General features: G+C 42.0%; 1 protein-coding gene across 1 annotated transcript in view; it reads right to left on the minus strand.

Moving 5' to 3' along the window:
• Window positions 1-8981: 8981 nt before the first annotated feature.
• The window catches only part of LOC135092219 (microfibril-associated glycoprotein 4-like), a 29492-nt gene continuing 16082 nt past the window's right edge, over window positions 8982-22391 (minus strand). Inside the window, exons 2-5 of the mRNA XM_063990553.1 lie at window positions 21924-22150; window positions 14957-15399; window positions 11959-12060; window positions 8982-9706 (exon numbers count right to left, since the gene is read on the minus strand). Of these exons, the coding sequence (XP_063846623.1) occupies window positions 9541-9706; window positions 11959-12060; window positions 14957-15399; window positions 21924-22142 (930 nt within the window). The 5' untranslated portion in view covers window positions 22143-22150 and the 3' untranslated portion in view covers window positions 8982-9540. The remainder of the gene's footprint in view (window positions 9707-11958; window positions 12061-14956; window positions 15400-21923; window positions 22151-22391) is intronic.

Below are 22391 nucleotides of genomic sequence, written 5' to 3' on the forward strand. Positions count from 1 at the left end.
CACACACACACACACACACACACACACACACACACACACACACAGACAGACATCCAGACAGACACACAGTAGAAATTTAATATACAAATAAAAAAAAATATATATATTCTCGTTTCTTAAGAAAATAAATAAGCGAATTTTTACACCTGCTCAAAAATTTTTCCCAAACATCACATCTTTTTTTCTTTTCTTCTCCTTTTGAGTGTTTTGGTGGAAGATTGTATGGGAGTGTCTGGGGGAGCAACTGAGGCACGTGGGGAGAGATGATGGGAGAGGAGAGGCCAGTGGTGGGAGAACTATTGAACTCTCTCTCTCTCTCTCTCTCTCTCTCTCTCTCTCTCTCTCTCTCTCTCTCTCTCTCTCTCTCTCTCTCTCTCTCTCTCTCTCATCTCCTGTGCCCTGTTCCCTTTCCTCCTTTCTCTCCTTTTCCATTTCTTTTTCTCTCCCTTTCCTCCATTCTTTCCTTTCTCTCCTTTTCTCCTCTTCTCTCCCTTTCTTTTGGCCGTAGCTGGGTTGGAGGAAAGGAGGGAGAAATTGAGGAAGGAAGAAGCTAATAGGAAGAAGATAGATGAGGAGGGAGAAGGAGGAGGAAGGAGGAGGAGGAAAAGGAGGAAGAAGAGAACATAAAAGAAGAACAAAACAGCAAACGATAGAGGAAGAGGAGGAGGAGGAGGAGGAGGAGGAGGAGGAGGAGGAGGAGGAGGAGGAGGAGGAGGAGGAGGAGGAGGAGGAGGAGTTAGGAGACAGACGTGCTTCTTCCTTTTAGTCTGTGCGATTGAGGAGAGAGAGGGAGAGGGAGATAGAGAGGGAGAGAGAGAGGGAGAGGGAGAGAGAGGGAGAGGGAGAGGGAGAGGGAGAGAGAGAGGGAGAGTACAAAGAGGCAATCTGCATGTAATGAAGTGACGTTGTTTGTCTCACCTGTCCCTCTCCCCCTCTCCCCCTCTCCCCCCTTTTCCCTCACCTCTCACCTCTCCCCCTCTCCCTTGTTGTTCTCTCACCCTCATCCCTCTACCCGTATTACTTAGGCTTTCCCCCTCTCCCTCTCCCTACCAATATCTCCTCCTCCTCCTCCTCCTCCTTCTCCTCCTCCTCCTCCTCCTCCTCCTCCTCCTCCTTCATACCCTCATCTCACCAAACCTCATTGTAATATTGTACCTTTACCTCCCTTCCTTTCCTCCCTTCCCTCCCTCCTCCATCTCTCCTACTCTTCCTCTCCGTAACACACACACACACACACACACACACACACGTGGTAGCGTTGGCGGGGATAAGTATGGCATTTCTTATGAATCAGTTATGTATACTGAATTCATGGCGTCTCATAGCTTCCTCATCAGTCACTCTCATGTCTTTAATCTGTCCGCATTTAAGGCTTGTCTGCAGGCTGGGTATATATAGCGCTGTATTGCACCTAAAATTCGCAGTTATGTTATAGTGATTTTAGCTCAGTATTCAGAAACCCTTTGCTCTTTCACCACGTCTGTTTTCCAAGGCCACAGAGATGACTAGCCAGGTTCTCAAGAGTGTTTCTCCTGTTATTAATGTAGAAATCTTGTTAATCTGTCACTAGAACCGTAAAATCACCCTTGCAAACCCGTGTAACTTCAATTAGAACCTTTTGAACGTAATGGTGAGGCTAGAGGTGCTTTGAATACTGTCCTTAGTGGTCTGGGGATGTGAAGAGGAGAGACAAGGAGAATATGGGTATAGGGGAATGTTGGAGATGGATCTAGCCGGCAGGAGAAAGAGAGGAGGATCCGAGAGAAGGTATGTGGATGAAGTGAAGGGAGACGTACTTGTAATGGTGTGACTGAGGGAGGCGCAGAAGGCGGTGTGTGTGTGTGTGTGTGTGTGTGTGTGTGTGTGTGTGTGTGTGTGTGTGTGTGTGTGTTACTTTCAGAAACACTTCAACGCTGCACTTTCAAAAGGGTCTAGTTGAAGGTACACATGTTTTTAAGGGTGTTCATACGTCTATAGTGACAGATAAACAAGATTGCTACATTTTTGGACAGCAGCAACACTTTCGAGAAGCCGCCTTAGTTGTCTATGTGGCCTTGCAAAACAGTGGTGGTGAAAGAGCAAAGTGTTTCAGAATACCAGGCTTATAACATTAATTCTTTATAGACGCTTTGGTTGTTTTACTTTCTCGTTAAAAAAAAAAAAAAAAAAAGGACACAACATTGCAGATACCAGTGACAGCAAAAGGGTAATCTATCTTTTTGTTTTATATTTCCTTGTTAAAATCGCTTTGCTTTACTAAGTTGAGGTGTTTAACGTCACATCACTAGCCGTCAGAGTAGACATACCATAACATACCATACTAAAGCAAGCAAGATAACCAGGTACTATTCGATAAACAGGTACTATTTGTAGCAAGATAACCAGGTACTATTCGATAACCAGGTACTATTCGATAACCAGGTACTATTCGATAACCAGGTACTATACGTAGCAAGATAACCAGGTACTATTCGTTAACCAGGTACTATTCGTAGTAAGATAACCAGGTACTATTCATAGCTTCATACTTGCTAAAAATCGTCTTGGTTTACTGAATAGAGGTGGTTAGCTTCATATCATTAGCTGCCAGTATTAGTAAAACTTGTCATTACGAAACACCAGTGACAGCAAAATAATAATCTGTCGGTGTATTTTGCTTCTTGAGATCGTGTAATTTTGCTGAAATGAAGGAATAGGTGCGATAAACCAGCCATCAATGTTGATAAAACTTGACATAAGCTGTAAAACACACCAATGACGCCAGAATGATACTCACTTTATATTTGTTTCTTAAAATTATCGAACTTTTCTCACTTAAATTACCAAGTTTCATATGACGGAGGTACCAAAACTCATTAATTCATCGCCGTCTATTACCAAAACTGAACCTACAAAGTCTCAAGGCATTCTGGAAAGGTGAACAAAGGAGCGCAGGTAAATTACAGGTAGGCAGGTGAGCGAAGTGAAGGGAACAATGGACGCAATCACCAGGAAAGGGAGAGGAAATGAACGGTGATTTGAGGCAATGTTCCCAAAATGTTACGCTCACTTCCATAGACTTTGATTCAGGGTGTGTGTTAAATCTCTCTCTCTCTCTCTCTCTCTCAACAGGAAAACACCAGCTGATCGCAATTTCCTCTCTTTAAATATGTTTTGTTTCATTTCTTTGTTTGTGAATCTGCAGCCCCAAATTTTGTACCTGCTAATGATATCTGTGTGGCGCCTTCCTGGATGCTGACAAGGGGGGGGGATGAGGATAGGGAGAGGGGAGGTGAGGGAGGGTGATGGGGAGATGAGGGAGGGTGTGGTACTAGAGAAGGCAGGTGAAATGAAGGAGGGAGGGAGTAAAAGGGTTGGTGATAATGATGATGATGATGATGTGTGTGTGTGTGTGTGTGTGTGTGTGTGTGTGTGTGTGTGTGTGTGTGTGTGTGTGTGTGTGTACTACTACTACTACTACTACTACTACTACTACTACTACTACTACTATAACTGTCATCAGTACTATTGCAACGAGAGAGAGAGAGAGAGAGAGAGAGAGAGAGAGAGAGAGAGAGAGAGAGAGAGAGAGAGAGCAGTAAATCTCGCCGGTAAATGATGAACACGTGTTTATTTGTTTGTTTGTTTATTTCTTTGTTTACTTACGCGCCATCTTTATTCGTGTGCCTCCTTGCCTATCATTATCGCATTATTATCATTCATATATTTGTGTTACCATTAAATAAAAACACAAGAAACACACCTGTCTGTTTGCACCTGTCATCCCATCCATACATTTGTCTAATCGTCTTTTAAAACTCAGTATTGACTCACCACTAACGACCTGATTACTGGGTCCATTATAAGTATTGGTGTTTGTTATTGCTTATATTCTTTTATGGCTGTGGCTAAAGGGTTATAAAAAAATGTCCGGGAAAAAAGGTCTAATTAATATTCCAGTCCTTTAAGAATATAGTAAAAAATTATTGTTGTTTCAGGTGATGTTTATTTTCTCGTATGGATTAATATTTTGTGTAATGTTTTATTGTTTTTTTTATTTGCTGCCGGGCCCCACCACCACCACCACCACCACCACCACCACTGCCCGTCCCTCGCGTGGCCTTACCTCCTGGTGGAGAGGTGAGCGTTACCTAATTGCTCTTACGTAATTGCTAACTGATTACTCCTACCTATTGTTTCTTTTGGTAATTGCGTCATTGGGTCATCATTAAGGAAAAGTTGGGTCTAATTTTGGGGGTGACCAGTTTATTTTTTTTATGTTTTCTTACTAAAATACTCGCTCCTTTCCTTCCTTCCTTCCTTCCTTCCTTCCTTCCTCACTTCTTTTGTTTTTTTTACTCCCGTATCCCTTTACATACTAACTTACCCTTCCTTCCTTCCTTCCTTCCTTCCTTCCTTCTTTTGTTTTTTACCCCTTTACCCCTTTATATACTAACCCTTCCTTCCTTCCTTCCTTCCTTATTCCTTTTGTTTCTTATTCTCTGACCCCTTTACATACTAACTTATTATCTTACCCACGTACTTAAACCCTCTTGTTCCTTTATTCTCATACGTACAGCAGTGGTAGCCTTGTGACGTCCTTATCTTTATGAATATCCTTATCTGAATATTCTTTGCTCGTAACTGCTCGCCCACATCTTCCATAAGGCTGGTCATTAACTGTATCCTTTGTCTTAATCTTGATCTTTCTTCTGTCGTTGCTAACATTCATTCTCTCAGCCAGTTGTACGTATTTTTATTATTATTATTATTTATTTTTTTTGACAGTCTTACGAAGTTTTTTTTTTAGCTTCCTTCTCGTGGCTTTTGTAGAGCTCCCCATACAGCCTTCCCTACGTCTCTTTCTTGCTCTTCTCTCTGTCATTGCTAAGAAATCATGACCATTTTTCAGGTCGTAAAGATATCACCGTTCTTAATTACCTTCTGTAAAGCTGTTCATTATTATTTTTTTTGTTTATTTATTTATTTTATCTTTGTATATCATTGCACTCAAATTCCCTCTCTCTCTCTCTCTCTCTCTCTCTCTCTCTCTCTCTCTCTCTCTCTCTCTCTCTCTCTCTCTCTCTCTCTCTCTCTCTCTCTCTCTCTCTCTCTCTCTCTCTCTCTCTCTCTCTCATATTCTGACCAGTGTCCAGTGACCCGTGACAGCTTAAGGAAGGAGGACATGGAGGAGGAGGAAGAGGAGAGGAGAGGAGAGGAAAGGAGAGGAGAAGAGGAGGAGGAGGAGGAGGAGGAGGAGGAGGAGGAGGAGCGGCCACTGTCTGCCCATTAACGCTTTAGTGGAGGTTATTTTGTGGACTCTCTCTCTCTCTCTCTCTCTCTCTCTCTCTCTCTCTCTCTCTCTCTCTCTCTCTCTCTCTCTCTCTCTCTCTCTCTCTCTCTAGCAATTTGTTCTTAGATACAGGTTCCTAAGGTAAGTAGAGTGGGAGGAGGAGGAGGAGGAGGAGGAGGAGGAGGAGGAGGAGGAGGAGAAAGAAGAGGAAGAGGAGGAGGAGAAGGAGAAGGAGGAGGAAACCTGCTTCTGTTGGAGATGACATTCTTCTTCTTCTTCCTCTTCTTCTTCTTCTTCTTCTTCTTCTTCTTCTTCTTCTTCTTCTTCTTCTTCTTCTTCTTCTTTTTTTGATCCAGTAACATAATCAGAAGTAAAGAAAATAAACAGTTGAGGACAATAATAAGAATACAGTAACAATGATAATGATGATAAGTAATGCAGCAACAACAACAACAACAACAACAACAACAACAACAATAACAACAACAACAACAACAACAACAACAACAACTGGTACAAGTTATTTATTTTTTTGTGTAGTAGTAGCTGTCAACACACACACACACACACACACACACACACACACACACACACACACACACACACACACACACACACACACACACACACACACACACACACTCACTCATAATTTCCACTTCATCAACTAGACGCTAAGTTGACTCATCTCTCCCCCTCCCTCACGCACCCCCTTCTCCCTCTCTCTCTCTCTCTCTCTCTCTCTCTCTCTCTCTCTCTCTCTCTCTCTCTCTCTCTCTCTCTCTCTCTCTCTCTCTCTCTCTCTCTCTCTCTCTCTCACAGACAAAGTACAAGTCCCAAGGCGACGCTTCTGCTAATTCTCCTCCTCCTCCTCCTCCTCCTCCTCCTCCTCCTCCTCCTCCTCCTCCTCCTCCTCCTCCTCCTCCTCCTCCTCCTCCTCCTCCTCCTCTCGCCCTGTCACCGTTTTGAGAGAGGAAGGATCAGACTACATATATGTATGGAACCATTTCTATAAGCAGAGGATCCTGTACCGAGATGACAGCCTTCACGTAAATTCAGTGGGCTCCGCAAGGCTGTGGACGCCTCTCCCACGTGGCAGCGTCCGCCCACTCTTCCAATAACGCGACTGGAGGGAGAGTGCCTGCGACAACTTAAAACGCTGCACCATATCCGCCCTACGTGTTCGTCGAGCTAATAAGTTTTATCATGCAAATGTTCGTTGTATAAGAAACGGGTTTCAAGATCTGGAGGAAGCTGCGTATTGAGAGAATTACGATCCCCATTGGCGCAACAGGATCGTGGGTTAACTCAGTAAACAGAGAGTTCTTAGCAGAATTTTCATCACCAGGGTATAACTTGTTCAGTTGTGAGAGGCATAACAGAGAGCGAGGTGGAATAGTTTTGTACGTTAAATCTCCCCTTCACCCCGCTGTAAGATCCATGGAGAAAAAATGATAACATTGATGCCTCCTATATTCAGCTTAACTTAATTCACATAAATTTGGTTACTGGTCTCCTTTACCCACCGCCAGGTCAGTCACAGGCAGCTGACGACAAAGTCTACGAGCAGATGGCTGAAATTTGTTGCCAAAACGAGACCACAATAGTCGGTGACCTGACCTGCCCGTTGCACAGGTAGGCGCGATCCTTTAAACTCGCGCTCAGAACACGACCTGTACGCTGACCTGAGGGAAGGCAGTCTCCACCAACTCGTAGGACAACCAACAAGAGAAGACAATGTTTTGGACCTTGTGTTAACTACGAATGAAAACATCGTCACCAACGTGGAAGTCGGTCCAGAATTCAGTGACAGTGACCACCGACCGATTGCCTTCACTATTGATGTTGATAAATTTCCTGTACAAGAAAGTAAAGAGAAAGTGCCTGATTATTCGACAGCAGATTTTAGTAAACTAAGAAACATTCCGGCCAATTGTGACTGGATTAGTCTTAGATAGTACTGACATTAACGAAGCTTGGAAGACTTTCACTTTTAAACTTAACAAAGCTCTTGAAGAATCTGATCCCCTGAGAAACAGACGACCAATCGTTAACAATGAACCGAAATGGTGGAACACAGCCATGGAAAATAGTCTCTCTATCACAACTATAAGCTGACCAAAAATAACCAGAACAAATCAGAACACGATCTTTTGCGGTGTCATTGAAAAAAAAGAAAGGAAAAAAAAGAAAAAAAATAAGGGATGGTAAGAAAACATTGAACTTCACGTTGCAAATTCATGCAGATCAAATGCCAAAGAATTTTTTAATTTTTTTTTTTATCTATATTAGAAAGAGAAAAGTATTAACCTCTACAATTGACCCTCTTGTCTTGAAAACTGCTAACATACTGATGATGAATTCAAATGGCTGAGAATCTAAAAGACTACTTTGCATCCGTATTCACAAAAGAGGAAAATTCTGAATGACTACCACCCACTCAAACCCTAAATAAGGTAACGTGCTCCTTTTTGAGCACGTTTACTTTCCAGGAGAATGAATTTTCGTGCGATCAATAAAATTGACTCAAACAAAACACCAGGACCAGACAAAATTTCCCCACGAATATTGAAGGAGACTAAAAACGAACTTGCCAAACCTCTATCCATATTATTCAACAAGTCGCTAAACACACGACAAGCCCCTTATGAATGTTAACCTGCAAATGTTACACCTATGTTTAAGAAAGGTGACAAATCTCAGTCTCAAAGCAGTCCAGCGTGTTCAAGAGTGATTGCATCTACTCTTCCAGACTTCGGAAATAAGCCACAGGGGCGACCAGGCACTCCACCGTCAACAGTCAGTCAGTCAGTCAATCAGTCTGTCAGTCACGTTCGAACTCTGCTCGCTTTCCCTTTCCCTCGCCCACACGTCTTGTTGCGTCGCGGTCTCGGTACTACTACTACTACTACTACTACTACTACTACTACTACTACTACTACTACTACTCTCTCTCTCTCTCTCTCTCTCTCTCTCTCTCTCTCTGTGCCACGGAGCGCCTCAAAGCCTGCCTCCCACGTCATCACTTCTGCCAGGCGATACTTAACTACACCTCATCTGCCTTGCAAGACATAACTACGAGTCGCTGATTACTAATACTGCTAGTGGTAATTGCTTCTTACACTATTTACACGCAAACGCTCACACAGTTAGACGGGACCCTGTAACTATCACTCCATGGTTAGCTAACTCTCTCTCTCTCTCTCTCTCTCTCTCTCTCTCTCTCTCTCTCTCTCTCTCTCTCTCTCTCTCTCTCTCTCTCTCTCTCTCTCTCTCGTGACTGAACAAGGAAAGAGTGGTGTCGGCAGTGATGATGATGATGATAAGATAATAATTGTTTGCAGCGACTGGCACCATACTAATACCTCTATTAAAGCAAGGGTTCACATTACACAGGTCAGGCTCGGAGTCTGCTGCTCGCACGCCTCATGTTCACTGTCGTCTCCGCGTGCAGGTTCTGCCGGTGACGTCCTGTACCCATAGGTTACTGTGCGTTACCCAGGCGTCAGCAGTGAGACTTGAGGCATGTACTAGGTGTGGACTTCTTTTGGCTGGTGTCTGGCCGTGGTGGGCCGTTGAGGGCGTTGCTTCTCAGCCCTCAACACGCAACAGTATTTGTTGGGGTTTTCCTGTTGCGTTTGTCGCGGCTTTGTGTTTCTGTCTGTATGAACTCAATAGTTCGTCAGTTTTTGGAGTAATGAAAGACTGCTCAAGGCAACGATGAATTTGTTATTGGCTTATTTTGTTGTTAATGACATTTGTCAACAGCAAGGATGATACACTGCACAGTGAACGAGGGAGAGAGAGAGAGAGAGAGAGAGAGAGAGAGAGAGCGAGAGAGAGAGCGAGAGAGAGAGAGAGAGAGAGAGAGAGAGAGAGAGAGAGAGAGAGAGAGAGAGAGAGAGAGAGAGAGAGAGCCTACCTGCCTGTGTAATTAAATCACAGGATATAATGAAATACCTAACAGCGTCACGTGACTACGAGCAGGCACAGCCCGGTGCAGGGACGCACGGTGTGCACGTCTCGTGGCCGTGTGAGGAGGCAAGCAGCGCAAACCTCTGGAGTGGCTGTGAGGGGCCAGCCACTCCGGAGGTTTGTAGGAGAGAGAGGCGCTCAGGCTGAGAGTAGCGTCAGAGAAGGAGCTTGGAGAGGTGGTGGTGGTGGTGGTGGTGGTGGTGGTGGTGGTCTGGAAGCGCGTCCTGTGCACAGTGTTGTGTGCTTGTGTGCACGCCTCCCACCGTGCCGGCCACGGCCAACACGAGGGCGGCTCAGAAGGCGGGGCGGATCATCATGGACGTTCGCTTCAGGGAGTAGTGGTGGCCCCTCCATTGATTCCAGTAGATGCCACCGTCAGTGGAGGTGTGGTTGCCTTCATATTGGTAGCCGTTCAGATTAGAACGTGAGCAATCATCATACCAATAAGCTCCGCGGAATCTGAAAGGAACGGAACAGTCACACAAGATTTGGTACAAACATCGTACACACGCACACTCATTCCTTTGTCATGTAGTGTCTGAGGATACGTGTTCTTTAGTTTTCTTTCCAATCGGTGTCTAAGTAAAATATGCACATTGCATTTGGTGCAAGTAATTAGAAAAGTGATGTTTTCTGTGAAGGGAATGCGCCATGACCGAGGGAAGACAGACTGACCGCTCCGCTCACCACTGCGTGGCCGCTTCCTCCCACTCACTTTGTATTTGTGAAATGTTTCCCTCGGGATCCAGTCAGGTCAATTTATAAAACTTGCACCATTTTATTTGCCAGCACTTTTGTTTTTTTTTACTTAGAAAATACACTTCAAAACTGAAAATACATTTGAAAACTGAACTTAAGTTTGATGGCGGCTGAGGAAGACTGCAAATGTGCACTACTTCATTTATAAAAATAAAGGGAACACAACTTCACTACTTTTGAAAGTTGTTTAGAGATTATTCTGTCAACCCCCCCCAAAAAAAAAAAAAAAAAGAGGAGCTCTAAGGATCAAAAGATCAAAGGAGCAAAGCTCCGATGTTGGATGTAGAGCCCCGGGAGGTGTTCAGAAATTGCAAATTGTCACGTATGGCAAGTCACGTGTCCTGTTTGCCAGGACCCATTATCATGTAGGGATTAGATTTGAGCGACGAAATGTCAAGGTGGCGGCAAGAGGAAAACTGGCAGGGGAGCGCGGGAGAGGTATCTCCACCTACTGTGCCTCACATTTGCTGTCACTGATTAAAAACCTGAGCACAGCATCGTCATGGCTTGTGAGTGTTGCACGGTTACCTGGGTTTTGCCTGGTTAGCTCACAAGAGCGAACCCCATCAAGGCTGCACGCCTGCTTTGTCACAGGATTACTCAAGTGTGTGCACGTCATTTTTCTACCTGAAAAGTGTCGCCTGAGAAAGAAGAGAAGGGAAGTGAGCTAAAGAGAAGGGGAGAGAGAGAGAGAGAGAGAGAGAGAGAGAGAGAGAGAGAGAGAGAGAGAGAGAGAGAGAGAGAGAGAGAGGGAAAGGTGTGTGCATATAATATTTTTACCTGGAAAGTGTCCTATAAGCGACCACCAGCCTTGATTAGAAAAATAAAGATAATATTTACATACAAAAATCTAAGAAACAAGCACAATAATGAGGTCAGCAGCAAAAGTTGGAGAGGCGATCACCCAAGAAGTTGTACAAACAATGCTTCAAATTTTCAAGAGAATCTGTTTCTGCAGCATTGATAAGAAAGTCAGCCACTGTAAGGCACAAGGATTTTGTGTCCACGACTTGTAGTGCCGAGAGAAAGAGCCAAGCAAAAAGCGTAGATGACTGCCTACATGAAATTGTGGAGAGGCCACGAAAAAGCTTCCAGAATTTGATAAGATCAGGCGTTCACAATATCCCCGTGACTGAAAATAAATCCACGGCCTCAGGACGCTGAGCACACACGTTGTCAGTGCCACGAGTCCAGTGACTTACGGTGAGCGACACAGCTATACAGTGTTCCACGTGGTGGAGCCAGACTCCAGAAGTGAGGGGATATGAGTGACAAGAAAGGGAAGCATCACATTAGGAAGTGGTGCAGTGTAAAGTGTGGACTTGAAGATGTTTGGCTAAAGCAGCGGCTTGTGACGCAGTACAACGGATGTGATGATGGACCTGAAGGTTGGGTTTGCCCTGACGCCACGATCAGCAACAGAGAAACTCATGCAGAGTGCGTGGCTGTCCATTACCTTGGTCGGAAGAGTGTGGACCCAAGTGGAGAGTGTCACGGAGCGGAGAACCAAAACTAATAATTGTGGTCTTGTCAGTATTCTTTCTTAAATATAAACATTGTGCAATAGTTAGGAGAGTGTTAGCGTGACTTGAGGGATGTCTACAGGAGGCCACAGCCTTGACACGGGGAGTCAAACTGTACTCTTTTATCACAAGTGTAGAGACCTTTGCTTTAATATGCTATGATTTTCTCCCTGGATATCGCTCACTTTATTTCTGAGGGACTGGTCTAAATAGCGAATCATTTCCAAGAAAAACGAAGGTAAAATCTGTTTAACATGTCAAAATCTTTGCTCTTCAAGTAATTTCATGGGAAAACTGAGAGGTTCAAACTAACGAATGTCTGTTCTTTTGTGTTGTGTTGTGTTGTGCTGTTGTGCTGTGTTGTGTGAGAGCTTTTGTCTGTATGTTGTGTGGTGTCACTGTTGAGTTGTGTGGCGCGGCAACACTTACTTTTGTGCACAGTTGCCACTCCAATTGTCGTTGTCAACATCATGGGTGGTGAATGGGTGGCCGTTGTGGTATGCAAGGCTGTCCCCTGCGTCGCCGCTGTAACTGTTAACATAAGACGCGCGCGCGCGCGCACACACACACACACACACACACACACACACACACACACACACACACACACACACACACACACACACACACACACGAGAAAAAAGAGATAATTAATATTTTATCTATCTCTTTCTATTCATATCTTTCTGTCTGTCTATCTATATCTGTCTATATATCTGACTACCTATCTTTCTATCTATCCATCTACAAGACAAAGAACAGAAATAATAGGGCCATTTAAGGCATATAACAGAAAGTTAGTTTGTTCTGGGATAGAGATGAGTAAAATTCTGAACGAGTATTTTCTGACAGCCTTTACCCAGGAAACCATGCAGGAAATGCTGGATAGTGACCAATTTTTAGAGCAGAAAGGAATGAGAAGCTGATAGATATTTCCATAACTAAGGAAATCGTGGAACAGGAGATAGATAGGCTGGAGAAAATGAAGTCACCTGGACCAGAGCAAATATATCCCAGAGTACTTAAGGAATGCAAAAGAGGTTATTAGTGAGCGGCCAGTTACTGTGTTTAGGAAATCACTGGACTCGGGAGAGGTACCGGTAATGTAGAGGCGAAATATTTGTTAAGACGGCGTTTAAAAGTCTCCACGGTGTTGCAGTCTATCACGTCTCGAGGAAGCCCATTCCATAGATTTACAACTCGGTGAAAAAAATGATTTTTTGATTCATGAGAGTTGAAGGATTTCCCAACAATTTTGCAACCGTTTCCTCACGTGTAATTTGAAGAATCTGTCGTGAAATATTTACTGCATTTCATGTTATCAATACCTTTGATGATTTTAAATATCTGTATTAAGTCGCCTTTTGGTCTTCTTTGTGTTAGTGGGAATTGATTTAATTTTTTAAGATGCTCTTTGTATGATTGGTTTCTTAGGCTTGGTATCATTTTTGTTATTCTACGCTGATATTTATCAATATCTTTCTGATAATAGGGGCACCATGCTTGAACGCAATATTTCAAAAGGGGACGGACTAAAGGCTTGTATCCTTAGATTTATATTCAAAAGATCTGCCTATTAAGCCAATTATTTTATTCGCTTTCTTTACGACTTGTGAACATTGTTGGCCAGGTTTTAAGCTACTCGATATTGTCACTCCCAAATCAATTTCGCTGTCAACACTTAATTTAGGTACCACTTTCAATATACTTTGCTTTCTCGTTTCTATATCCTATCTGAAGTACTTTGCACTTATTTGCATTAAAATTCATTTGGCAGGTTTGCCCTCACTCTGACATTTAGATTTTTCTGACAGTCTAGATTTTTCTGCATTTCTATTATTTGTTTGCTAGAGACTACGGAATTCGCTATTTTGGTGCCATTAGCAAACTTCGATATTATATTGGTAACACCCTTATCTATGTCGTTTATATAAACAAGGAAGAGAACAGGCCCTAAGACTGATCCCTGTGGCACCCCGCTGGTTTCTTTTGTGTACGTGGATGCTTTTCCATTTATTACTACTCTTTGTTTACTGTTGTTTAACCAGTTTTCTACCCATCTCACCACGTCGCTTTGGATACCGTTGTGATTTTAGTTTAATCAGTTAACGTTTGTGGGGGACATTGTCAAAAGCCTTTTGAAAATCAAGATATATCTACCGTTTTACTCTTGTCATACTGGTTCAGAATATCATAGAAGAAATTTAAGAGGTTCGTCAAACAAGAGCGTTTGTTGCGGAAGACGTGTTGAGCATTTTTAAGTAAGCTGTTTTCTTCTAAGTGATTAACGAGTTTATCTCTTAGTAGTCTTTCAAGTATTTTGCATACGACTGAGGTTAAGCTAACTGGCCGGTAATTACATGGTAAAGGTTTACTGCCTTTTTTGAAAACCAGAGTTATGTTAGCAAGCTTCCACTTATCAGGCATTGTACTGGACTTCAGGGATTTATTGAACAATACGGTCAGTGGTTTAACTAATTCGGATTTCGCTTCGTTTAAGATGCGGGGTGAGATCGTGTCAGGCCCGGGTGACTTGCTTAATTTAAGTTTATCGATGCATTTTGACACGTCAATTTTTGTTATATTGATGCTACTTAGGATTTCGTTGTTATTAGTTTGAACTGCTGGCACCATAAGGATGTCACTGAGGTTTTCTGCTGTAAATACTGAAGCAAAGAAAGTGTTCACAATGTTACTAATTTGCTCCTCGTCTTTGGTGTAATCTCCATTTTCGTCAGTTATGGGTCCAGTAGTTGAAGTAATCACTCTCTTTTGCCTAATAAAGCAATAAAATTTCTTCTGGTTCGTTTTACTCTGGTTCGCAACATGTAACTTGGTGGACCTTTTGCTGTGTTTAATTAATCTCTTTGCTTTACATCTTAACTCAACGAATCTAGTACGTTCTTCGTTATTACTGAAGGATTATAATTAATCTGTTATGTGCATCCCTCTTTGCGTGCAAACATTCAGCTATTTGTGTGTTCCACCACCTACGCTTAATGTTTTGAGTGCGACGATAATTTTTCATCGGTACGCATTCTTGCACTGCTTTTAAGTATCTGTCCATGAAAAATTATCATTGAGTATCAATATATGCGGTGGTACATAAGTGACTCCAGTCGATTTGTTTAAGCACTGATTTGAGTTTACAGAAATTTACTTTTCTGTAGTCAGGGACTTTCTTTGCTTTTATTTGACTCGTTAGCCATGGAGTTTATAATGAAGGTGAATGCGCGGTGGCATAAAGAAGACCATAAACTTATTTCGAGTATGTGGGTAAGGGGAGTCTTCTACGTGGATGAGGTGCGCAATCCTGCTGGCTGTTTATAGGCCTGAAACGAGAGAGAGAGAGAGAGAGAGAGAGAGAGAGAGAGAGAGAGAGAGAGAGAGAGAGAGAGAGAGAGAGAGAGAGGGTGAAGGGCCTCACCTTCCTAGACTGAGGCGGAACTTGGTCTCTGGTGCGCCCACGTGGAAGAATCCATACTTAGCCCACCGATGTTCTCCCTCGTAATCGTCCAGGTCAATTCGTAGCTGCTGCAGGGTGGTGGAGGTCAGCTGGTGCAGAAGGTCAAGGCCCAGCCAGAATTCACCCTCCAGGTCACCAAAGCCCAACTGATACTCGATCCAAGTGCGGGAGAAGTTTTGGCGGGCGGCATCACTGGTGCGCCGCTGGAAGACGGTCCATCCCCCGCCGTCGACGGTGTGGTCACAAAACACGGGCACGCGGTGGTGGGGTCGCCCAGGGTAAGGGTATACCTGGCGCAGGCCGCTCCCGCTGTCCCCGGAGTCCAGTAAGTCCTTGCAGTGACGCGGCCGAGACTCCCATTTGTTTACAGCAGCACTCACCTGCTGCACCACTTCCCTCGCCTCCTGTAAAGCGAAGGCCAAACAGTGACCAGGTTTACATCAGACGTGGCGGCGCAGCTCCTCCTGCATTGCTGCTGATAAAGTCCCAACACAACGTTGACCTGTATTGGGAGAACCCCGAGAATTAATGTTACAGATGAGGTCAGGGGTGCTGGGATTAAATCAGATAATTTAAATCAGAGCAGAATAAATCATGATTTAAATCAAATGATTTTAATTGATTTAAATCACAGTAAAAAACATGATTTAAATCAAAATTAAATTTAATGTATTGAAAACTATTGAAATGTTACATCGAGTAAAATATCTAATGAGTTGAATTATTTATATATATATATATATATATATATATATATATATATATATATATATATATATATATATATATATATATATATATATATATATATATATATATATATATATATATATATATATTGGGAGTTGGCCATTGAGTATGTATGTATTGAAATCTACAGCAACTCAAGGATTATCCTCTTTAATGGAGATCTTTTGTATTTTCTGCACAAGGATGCGTTCGTCAGATGACGAGAAGGCACTGAGAAACATTATCTTCAATAACGTTATACCTACTATTGCTGACAGCGGGCTCAGTCTCATCATATATTACAAGTCCCATAAGACTACCAGCCTCACAATGAAGAACAGCTGTTTGTCTCCAGTGAGTCTTTGCAGGAAGTGAATGTCATGTACCAACATAAATGCACTGTTGGTGACTGCAGTCACTTAAATTCAAGGTACATGGCTTCGCCTGTGTCGAAGAGGATCACTGCTCACCTTCAAGATGGAGCAATACGCTGTCACTACATTATCAAGCATGGACTCATTCTGAAGAGACACCACATGAAAACAGCACCAACATCCTTGAAAAAGTCAATGATATGAAGAGGCTCAGGATGACAGAAGCAATATACATCACTTAAAGAAACCTTCATTCAACATTCAGCAACATCCAGAAGTTTCTTTCTCCACGAAGCGGCTTCAACCTGGCCGTACCCAAGCCGAGCACTGATTGGCTCTTCATGCCTCGCACTTAAACATGTCCGCTATGCAAAATCATAGCAGCTTCTCCTGACAAGTCTCTTCACTCTTCTTCTGAAGATGATCCAGACAGGACCGAAAGGTGTCTATCCTCATTTTCAATCCGAAGCTTGATATTGCGTTTATGTGCGCAATGACTTAACCTGCTCTCGTGCCCACGCTCTTGAATCTTCCGAGTTTTCCACCATCTGGCTACGACTACAGAGTCACTCTAAAAATAAATTTATCTGTGCTGTATGCCTCTCACCTAACTCCTGTAACTATAAGAAATTCTTTGACTACTTAACTTCCAAAGTGGAGCATATTCTGACTCTCTTCCCTTTTGCAGAGATCTCCATTCTTGGAGACTTCAATGTTCACCACTAGCTTTGGCTTTCCTCTCCCTTCACTGACAGTTCTGGTGAACTAGCCTTCAATTTTGCTATCCTCCACGACCTAGAGCAATTGGTGCAACACCCTACTCATATTCCTGACCGTCTTGGAAATACGCCCAACATTCTTGACCTTTTCCTGACCTCTAATCACTCTGCTTATGCTGTCACCCTCTCTTCTCCGTTGGGCTCCTCCGATCACAATCTGTATCTTGTTCTATCGCTCCAATCCCTCTGGATCTCCCTAAGTGAAGGTGCGTCTGGCGTTTTGCCTCTGCTAGTTGGGGAAACCTGAGAAGGTATTTTGCTGATTTCCCTTGGAATGACTACTGCTTCTGTGTCAGAGACCCGTCTTTGTGTGCCGAGCGCATAACAGGTGATAGTGTCTGGCATGGAGGTGTACATTCCTCTTTCTTTTTCTCGACCTAAACCTCCCAAACTTTGGTTTATCACAGCTTGTTCTCGTGCTATACATGATAGAGAGGTGGCCCATAAAAGATACTTAAGCCTTTCATGACCAGAATCTCATGCACTTTATATTTCTGCCTGGAGCCATGCCAAGTCTATTCTCCAACTAACCAAAAACTCCTTCATTAATAAAAAAAAGTCAAAATCTTTCAAGATCTAACTCCCCTCGTGACTTCTCGCATCTAGCCAAAACTACGAGTATTTCTGATAACTTTGCTTCTTCTTCCTTCTCTCCTTTATTTCAAACAGATGGCACCACTGCTATCACATTATCTCTAAAGCTGAGCTCTTCGCTCAAACCTTTGCTAAAATCTCTATCTTGGACGATTCTGAGCTTGTTCCTCCCTCCTTCACCGTCTGACTACTTCATACTACCTATTAAAATTCTTTGCAGTGATGTTTTTCATGCCCTCGCTGGCCTAAACCCTCGGAAGGCTTATGGACCTGATGGGGTCCCTCCTATTGTTCTCCGAAACTGTACCTCCGTGCCTGTACCTTGCCTAGTCAAACTCTTTCAGCTCTGTCTGTCAACATCTACCTTTCCTTCTTGCTGGAAGTTTGCCTACATTCAGCCTGTTCCTAAAAAGGTTGACCGTTCTAATCCCTCAAACTACCGTCCTATTGCTTTAATTTCCTGCCTATCTAAAGTTTTTGAATCTATCCTCAACAGGAAGATTCGTAAACATCTATCACTTCACAACCTTCTGTCTGATCGCCAGTATGAGTTCCGTCAAGGTAGCTCTAGTGGTGATATGGCTTTCCTTACTGAGTCTTAGTGATTCTTTTAGAGATTTCAGTGAAACTTTTGCTGTTGCCTTGAATCTATCAAAAGCTTTTGATAGAGTCTGGCACAAAGCCTTGATTTCCAAACTACCCTCCCATGGCTTCTATCCTTCTCTCTGTAACTTCATCTTAAGTTTCCTTTCTGACCGTTCTATTGCTGCTGTGGTAGACGGTCACTGTTCCACAGGGTTCTGTCCTGTCATGCACTCTCTTCTTATTATTCATCAGTGACCTTCTAAACCAAAACTTCTTGTCCTATCCAGTCCTACACTGAACATCCTTGGTCTGTCCTTTACTTATAATCTGAACTGGAAACTTCACATCTCATCTCTAGCTAAAATAACTTCTATGAAATTGGGCGTTCTGAGACGTTTCCGCCAGTTTTTCTCACCCCACCCCCCCGCATCTGCTAGCCCTGTACAAGGGCCTTCCTTATCCATCCATGTATGGAGTATGCTTCACATGTCTGGGGGGGTTCCACTCATACTGCTCTTCTAGACAGGGTGGAATCAAGAGCTTTTCGTCTCATCAACTCTTCTCCTCTAACTGACAGTCTTCAGCCTCTCTCTCATCGTCGCAATGTTGCATCTCTAGCTGTCGTCTACCGCTATTTTCATGCTAACTACTCTTCTGATCTTGCTAACTTCATGCCTTCCCCCCTCCTGCGGCCTCGCTGCACAAGACTTTCTTCTTTCTCTCACCCCTATTCTGTCTGTCAACCTCTCTAATGCATGAGTTAACAATTATACTCAGTCATTCATCCCTTTCTCTGGTAAACTCTGGAACTCCCTGCCTGCTTCTGTGTTTCCACCTTTCAGTAACTTGAATTCCTTCAAGAGGGAGGTTTCAAGGCACTTATCCTTCAATTTTTTACTACTGCTTTGATCCCTTTTATGGGACTGGCATCTCAGTGGGCTTTTTTTAATTTTTTTTTATTGGATTTTTGTTGCCCTTGGGCTGTGTCCCTCCTACATAAAAAAAAACTTTTATTCTTCTATTAGTTTAAAATAATGCAATCAAAACCCTCCTATATTGTATCAGTCTTAATGATATATATATATATATATATATATATATATATATATATATATATATATATATATATATATATATATATATATATATTCATCATTTCATATATTCGTCCCACGTGTGCCCATGGCCAACCAGTCTGTTCTATTTTTAACCTTTCTCCTCCTTTTCTACCTCTCTAGGGAATTTCACACCCACTTCCAGTCCTTAGGGAAAACACCTGTGTTCACTTTGGGTGAGTCTTTCCTTCTTGGTCACTGGCCAAAATAACGAGCTCTTATCATTGGCTCCTCCACCTCATTTCCTGATATTTCATTAGTCATTTGTTCATCCCAAAAGCTAAATCATGATCCACTTCTCCGAGATAAATATAACCCACATGCATAGATAGTCCTCAGTTCCAGCTCAGTTCCTCTCAGTTCCTTTCAGTTCCTCTTAGTTCCAGTCTGCTAGTCAGTTTCGTTCACCCAGTCAGTTCCTGTCCGAGTCAGAATCAGTCAAAGTCAGTCAGTCAACAATTCATATCACTTCAAAGAGAGAACAATCACTCGTCACGTCTGAAATTATCTGTGTCTCGTCCTGTATCAAGTGTGTACTTTCTCCACATTATTAAATCAGGGACTCTCATCATGCATATCTTTTACTTGTACACACCAACTATATCATCTTACTACCCACGACCTCCACGCTACCAAAATACCAAGTTCACAACCCGCTCCTCCACGCTACCAACACAACAAACTCCTCATCTAATCCAGCGGTGGCAAGCATCATCATCAACTGGGGCAAGTATCTAATCCAAATCAAAACAAGGGTAGTCACACAATCTCAGAACAAAGTGGATTTTCAAATCTCGATACAATATCGTTGCTACACAACATCTTCTAACTGCTTTGTTTTTTTTTTTTATCATGAAATTAACTTTTTAAGAACTTTTTTTTCTTAATAATGGGTTTCCGTTAAGCCTCATTAATAATACTATATACAATTTTTTTAGAAGGCAAATTTAGGCAGCCTTCCTCTAGCCACACACAGATGATACAAAAGAAATACCTAAAATTACCTTAGTTATACTTACTACTATACTGAAAGCACAATACCCTGATACCTAGTTTTTTATTTTTACTAATACGTACAGTATTGCCCACCCCCTTTTTTTCTTTTTTCTTTTTTTTTTAAAGACAATATTCCAATTGAACTTATCTCTAACATCATTTATCACTTTATTGGTTCGAGTTGTAAGATTCGATATATTGGAGAAACCAAGAGGATTCTACCACAAAGAATCATTGAACATATGTAGGGATAACTCGATGCGTACACAGGAACAGCTCCTTAATGCTTTTTCAGCATTAAGAGTAAACACACACACCATCATCCATTTCGGAGAAGAATTTCAGCACGTTTCATAAAGCTGACGCACCTACAGACATAAAATCATTGAAAGCTATTTACATTAAACACTTGAAACTTCAATTAGATAACCAATTGTCATCAACACAGTTATATCTGTTATAAACCCGATTCGGAGCTTTGGGTTTCGAGGCAGTAGCCAAGCTAACACACACACCACTATCCCTTGTCAGTCCTCACTACTTCTTCAGCTGGAACACACGAGGCTCGTTGTCTGGCATTACTATACCTTTAGTTCTATTCTACACTACTATCTATAAGCTATGTTTTACTTTATATATCCACTACTTATTTGCTGCCGGTTGTTTAATTTTTTGTTCTCATTGTGCGTTGCCTGTACCTCAGTTTTTGTTTTATACGTTTTATAGTTGTTTTAGTATTTACTCAGTTTTAATTTTTTTTTATCCTGATGATGCCTTCTGCGTAAAGTGAAACGTCGCATCATCAATAAATGAAGAAGAATTACTGGTTTGTTCCTGTTCACCTCATCTATATCTTGGAACTGATGCACACACACACACACACACACACACACACACACACACACTGCAATATATATATATATATATATATATATATATATATATATATATATATATATATATATATATATATATATATATATATATATATATATATATATATATATATATATTTGTTTGATTGCAACTCGTCTTCTGTGTCTTTGTATTTACATAGTATTTACTATAACGTAATAGATCTGATTAAACTATTTGATTTTTGTGAAAAACTGATTTTGGTAATTTGTGTTAAACAGTGATTTCATTTAACATTAGTCAAGTTTAATACAAAAAAGAAAAAAAAAATGGTCTCAAGACAAATGAATAATGAGAGCAAACACAAGGATTCATTAAAAGTAACAAATTAAATAAAAATCTATTTAAATAAATAAAATGATTCAATTAAATAAGTCGATTTTTTTTTGTATATATATATATATATATATATATATATATATATATATATATATATATATATATATATATATATATATATATATATATTTTATTTATTTATTTATTTATTTTTATTTTTTTAAGAAAAATTTTGATTTTTTCCACTCCTGCATGTGGTAGAAGCCTCTCCGAGAAATCCGGCCATTGGCGGGAGTGGCTGTGAAGTGTTGCCGGGAACAAGGATCAGATCACTCCACGTAAGGAAACGTAACTAGGGAAGTATATGACCAGCAAGTTATGTGATTCAACTTTAATGTTTCTGTATTTGGTTCCCGTTAATGAACACACACAATCAGGTGTGCTCAAACAACAATTGGTACAAGCACACCTTGATAAATTAGAAAGATTTTGTCAATAATAATACCTTCCCCTTAGAGAGCAGTCTGGCCCAGGCTTAGACAGAAACTGGCCTGACCCTTACCTCCATGAGGGACGCGTAGCGGCTGTCCTCTTGTCCACTACTACAGAAGTCCAGGGCGGCGGCCACGCAAGTGTCATTGTAGCCTGCGGCCGTCAGTAGACTGGTCAGAAGGGAGCGATTGTCCTTGAGGCCTGAACAGCTATTCTCCCCAGCTGTGGGAGGCGTGGCGCTTGCCTGGGCCACGGTCACGCCCACGGCGAGGAACACAAGGACCTGCATCGCAGTTCCTTGGAAGGAAAGGTGAGGAAGAAGATGAGTAAAGAAAGTAAATGAATAAAGGAATAAAAAAAAGTCAACAAACCAGAGATCACGTTTGTTTGTCGTTATTCATTTTTTTACGTTCATTTATATTTTTTATAAAGGACAAAAAAAAGTATAATTTCCTGTAACAGAGAGAGAGAGAGAGAGAGAGAGAGAGAGAGAGAGAGAGAGAGAGAGAGAGAGAGAGAGAGAGAGAGCTGGGGGAGC

Source organism: Scylla paramamosain, chromosome 39, assembly GCF_035594125.1.
Source record: "Scylla paramamosain isolate STU-SP2022 chromosome 39, ASM3559412v1, whole genome shotgun sequence".
Classification (NCBI taxonomy): domain Eukaryota; kingdom Metazoa; phylum Arthropoda; class Malacostraca; order Decapoda; family Portunidae; genus Scylla; species Scylla paramamosain.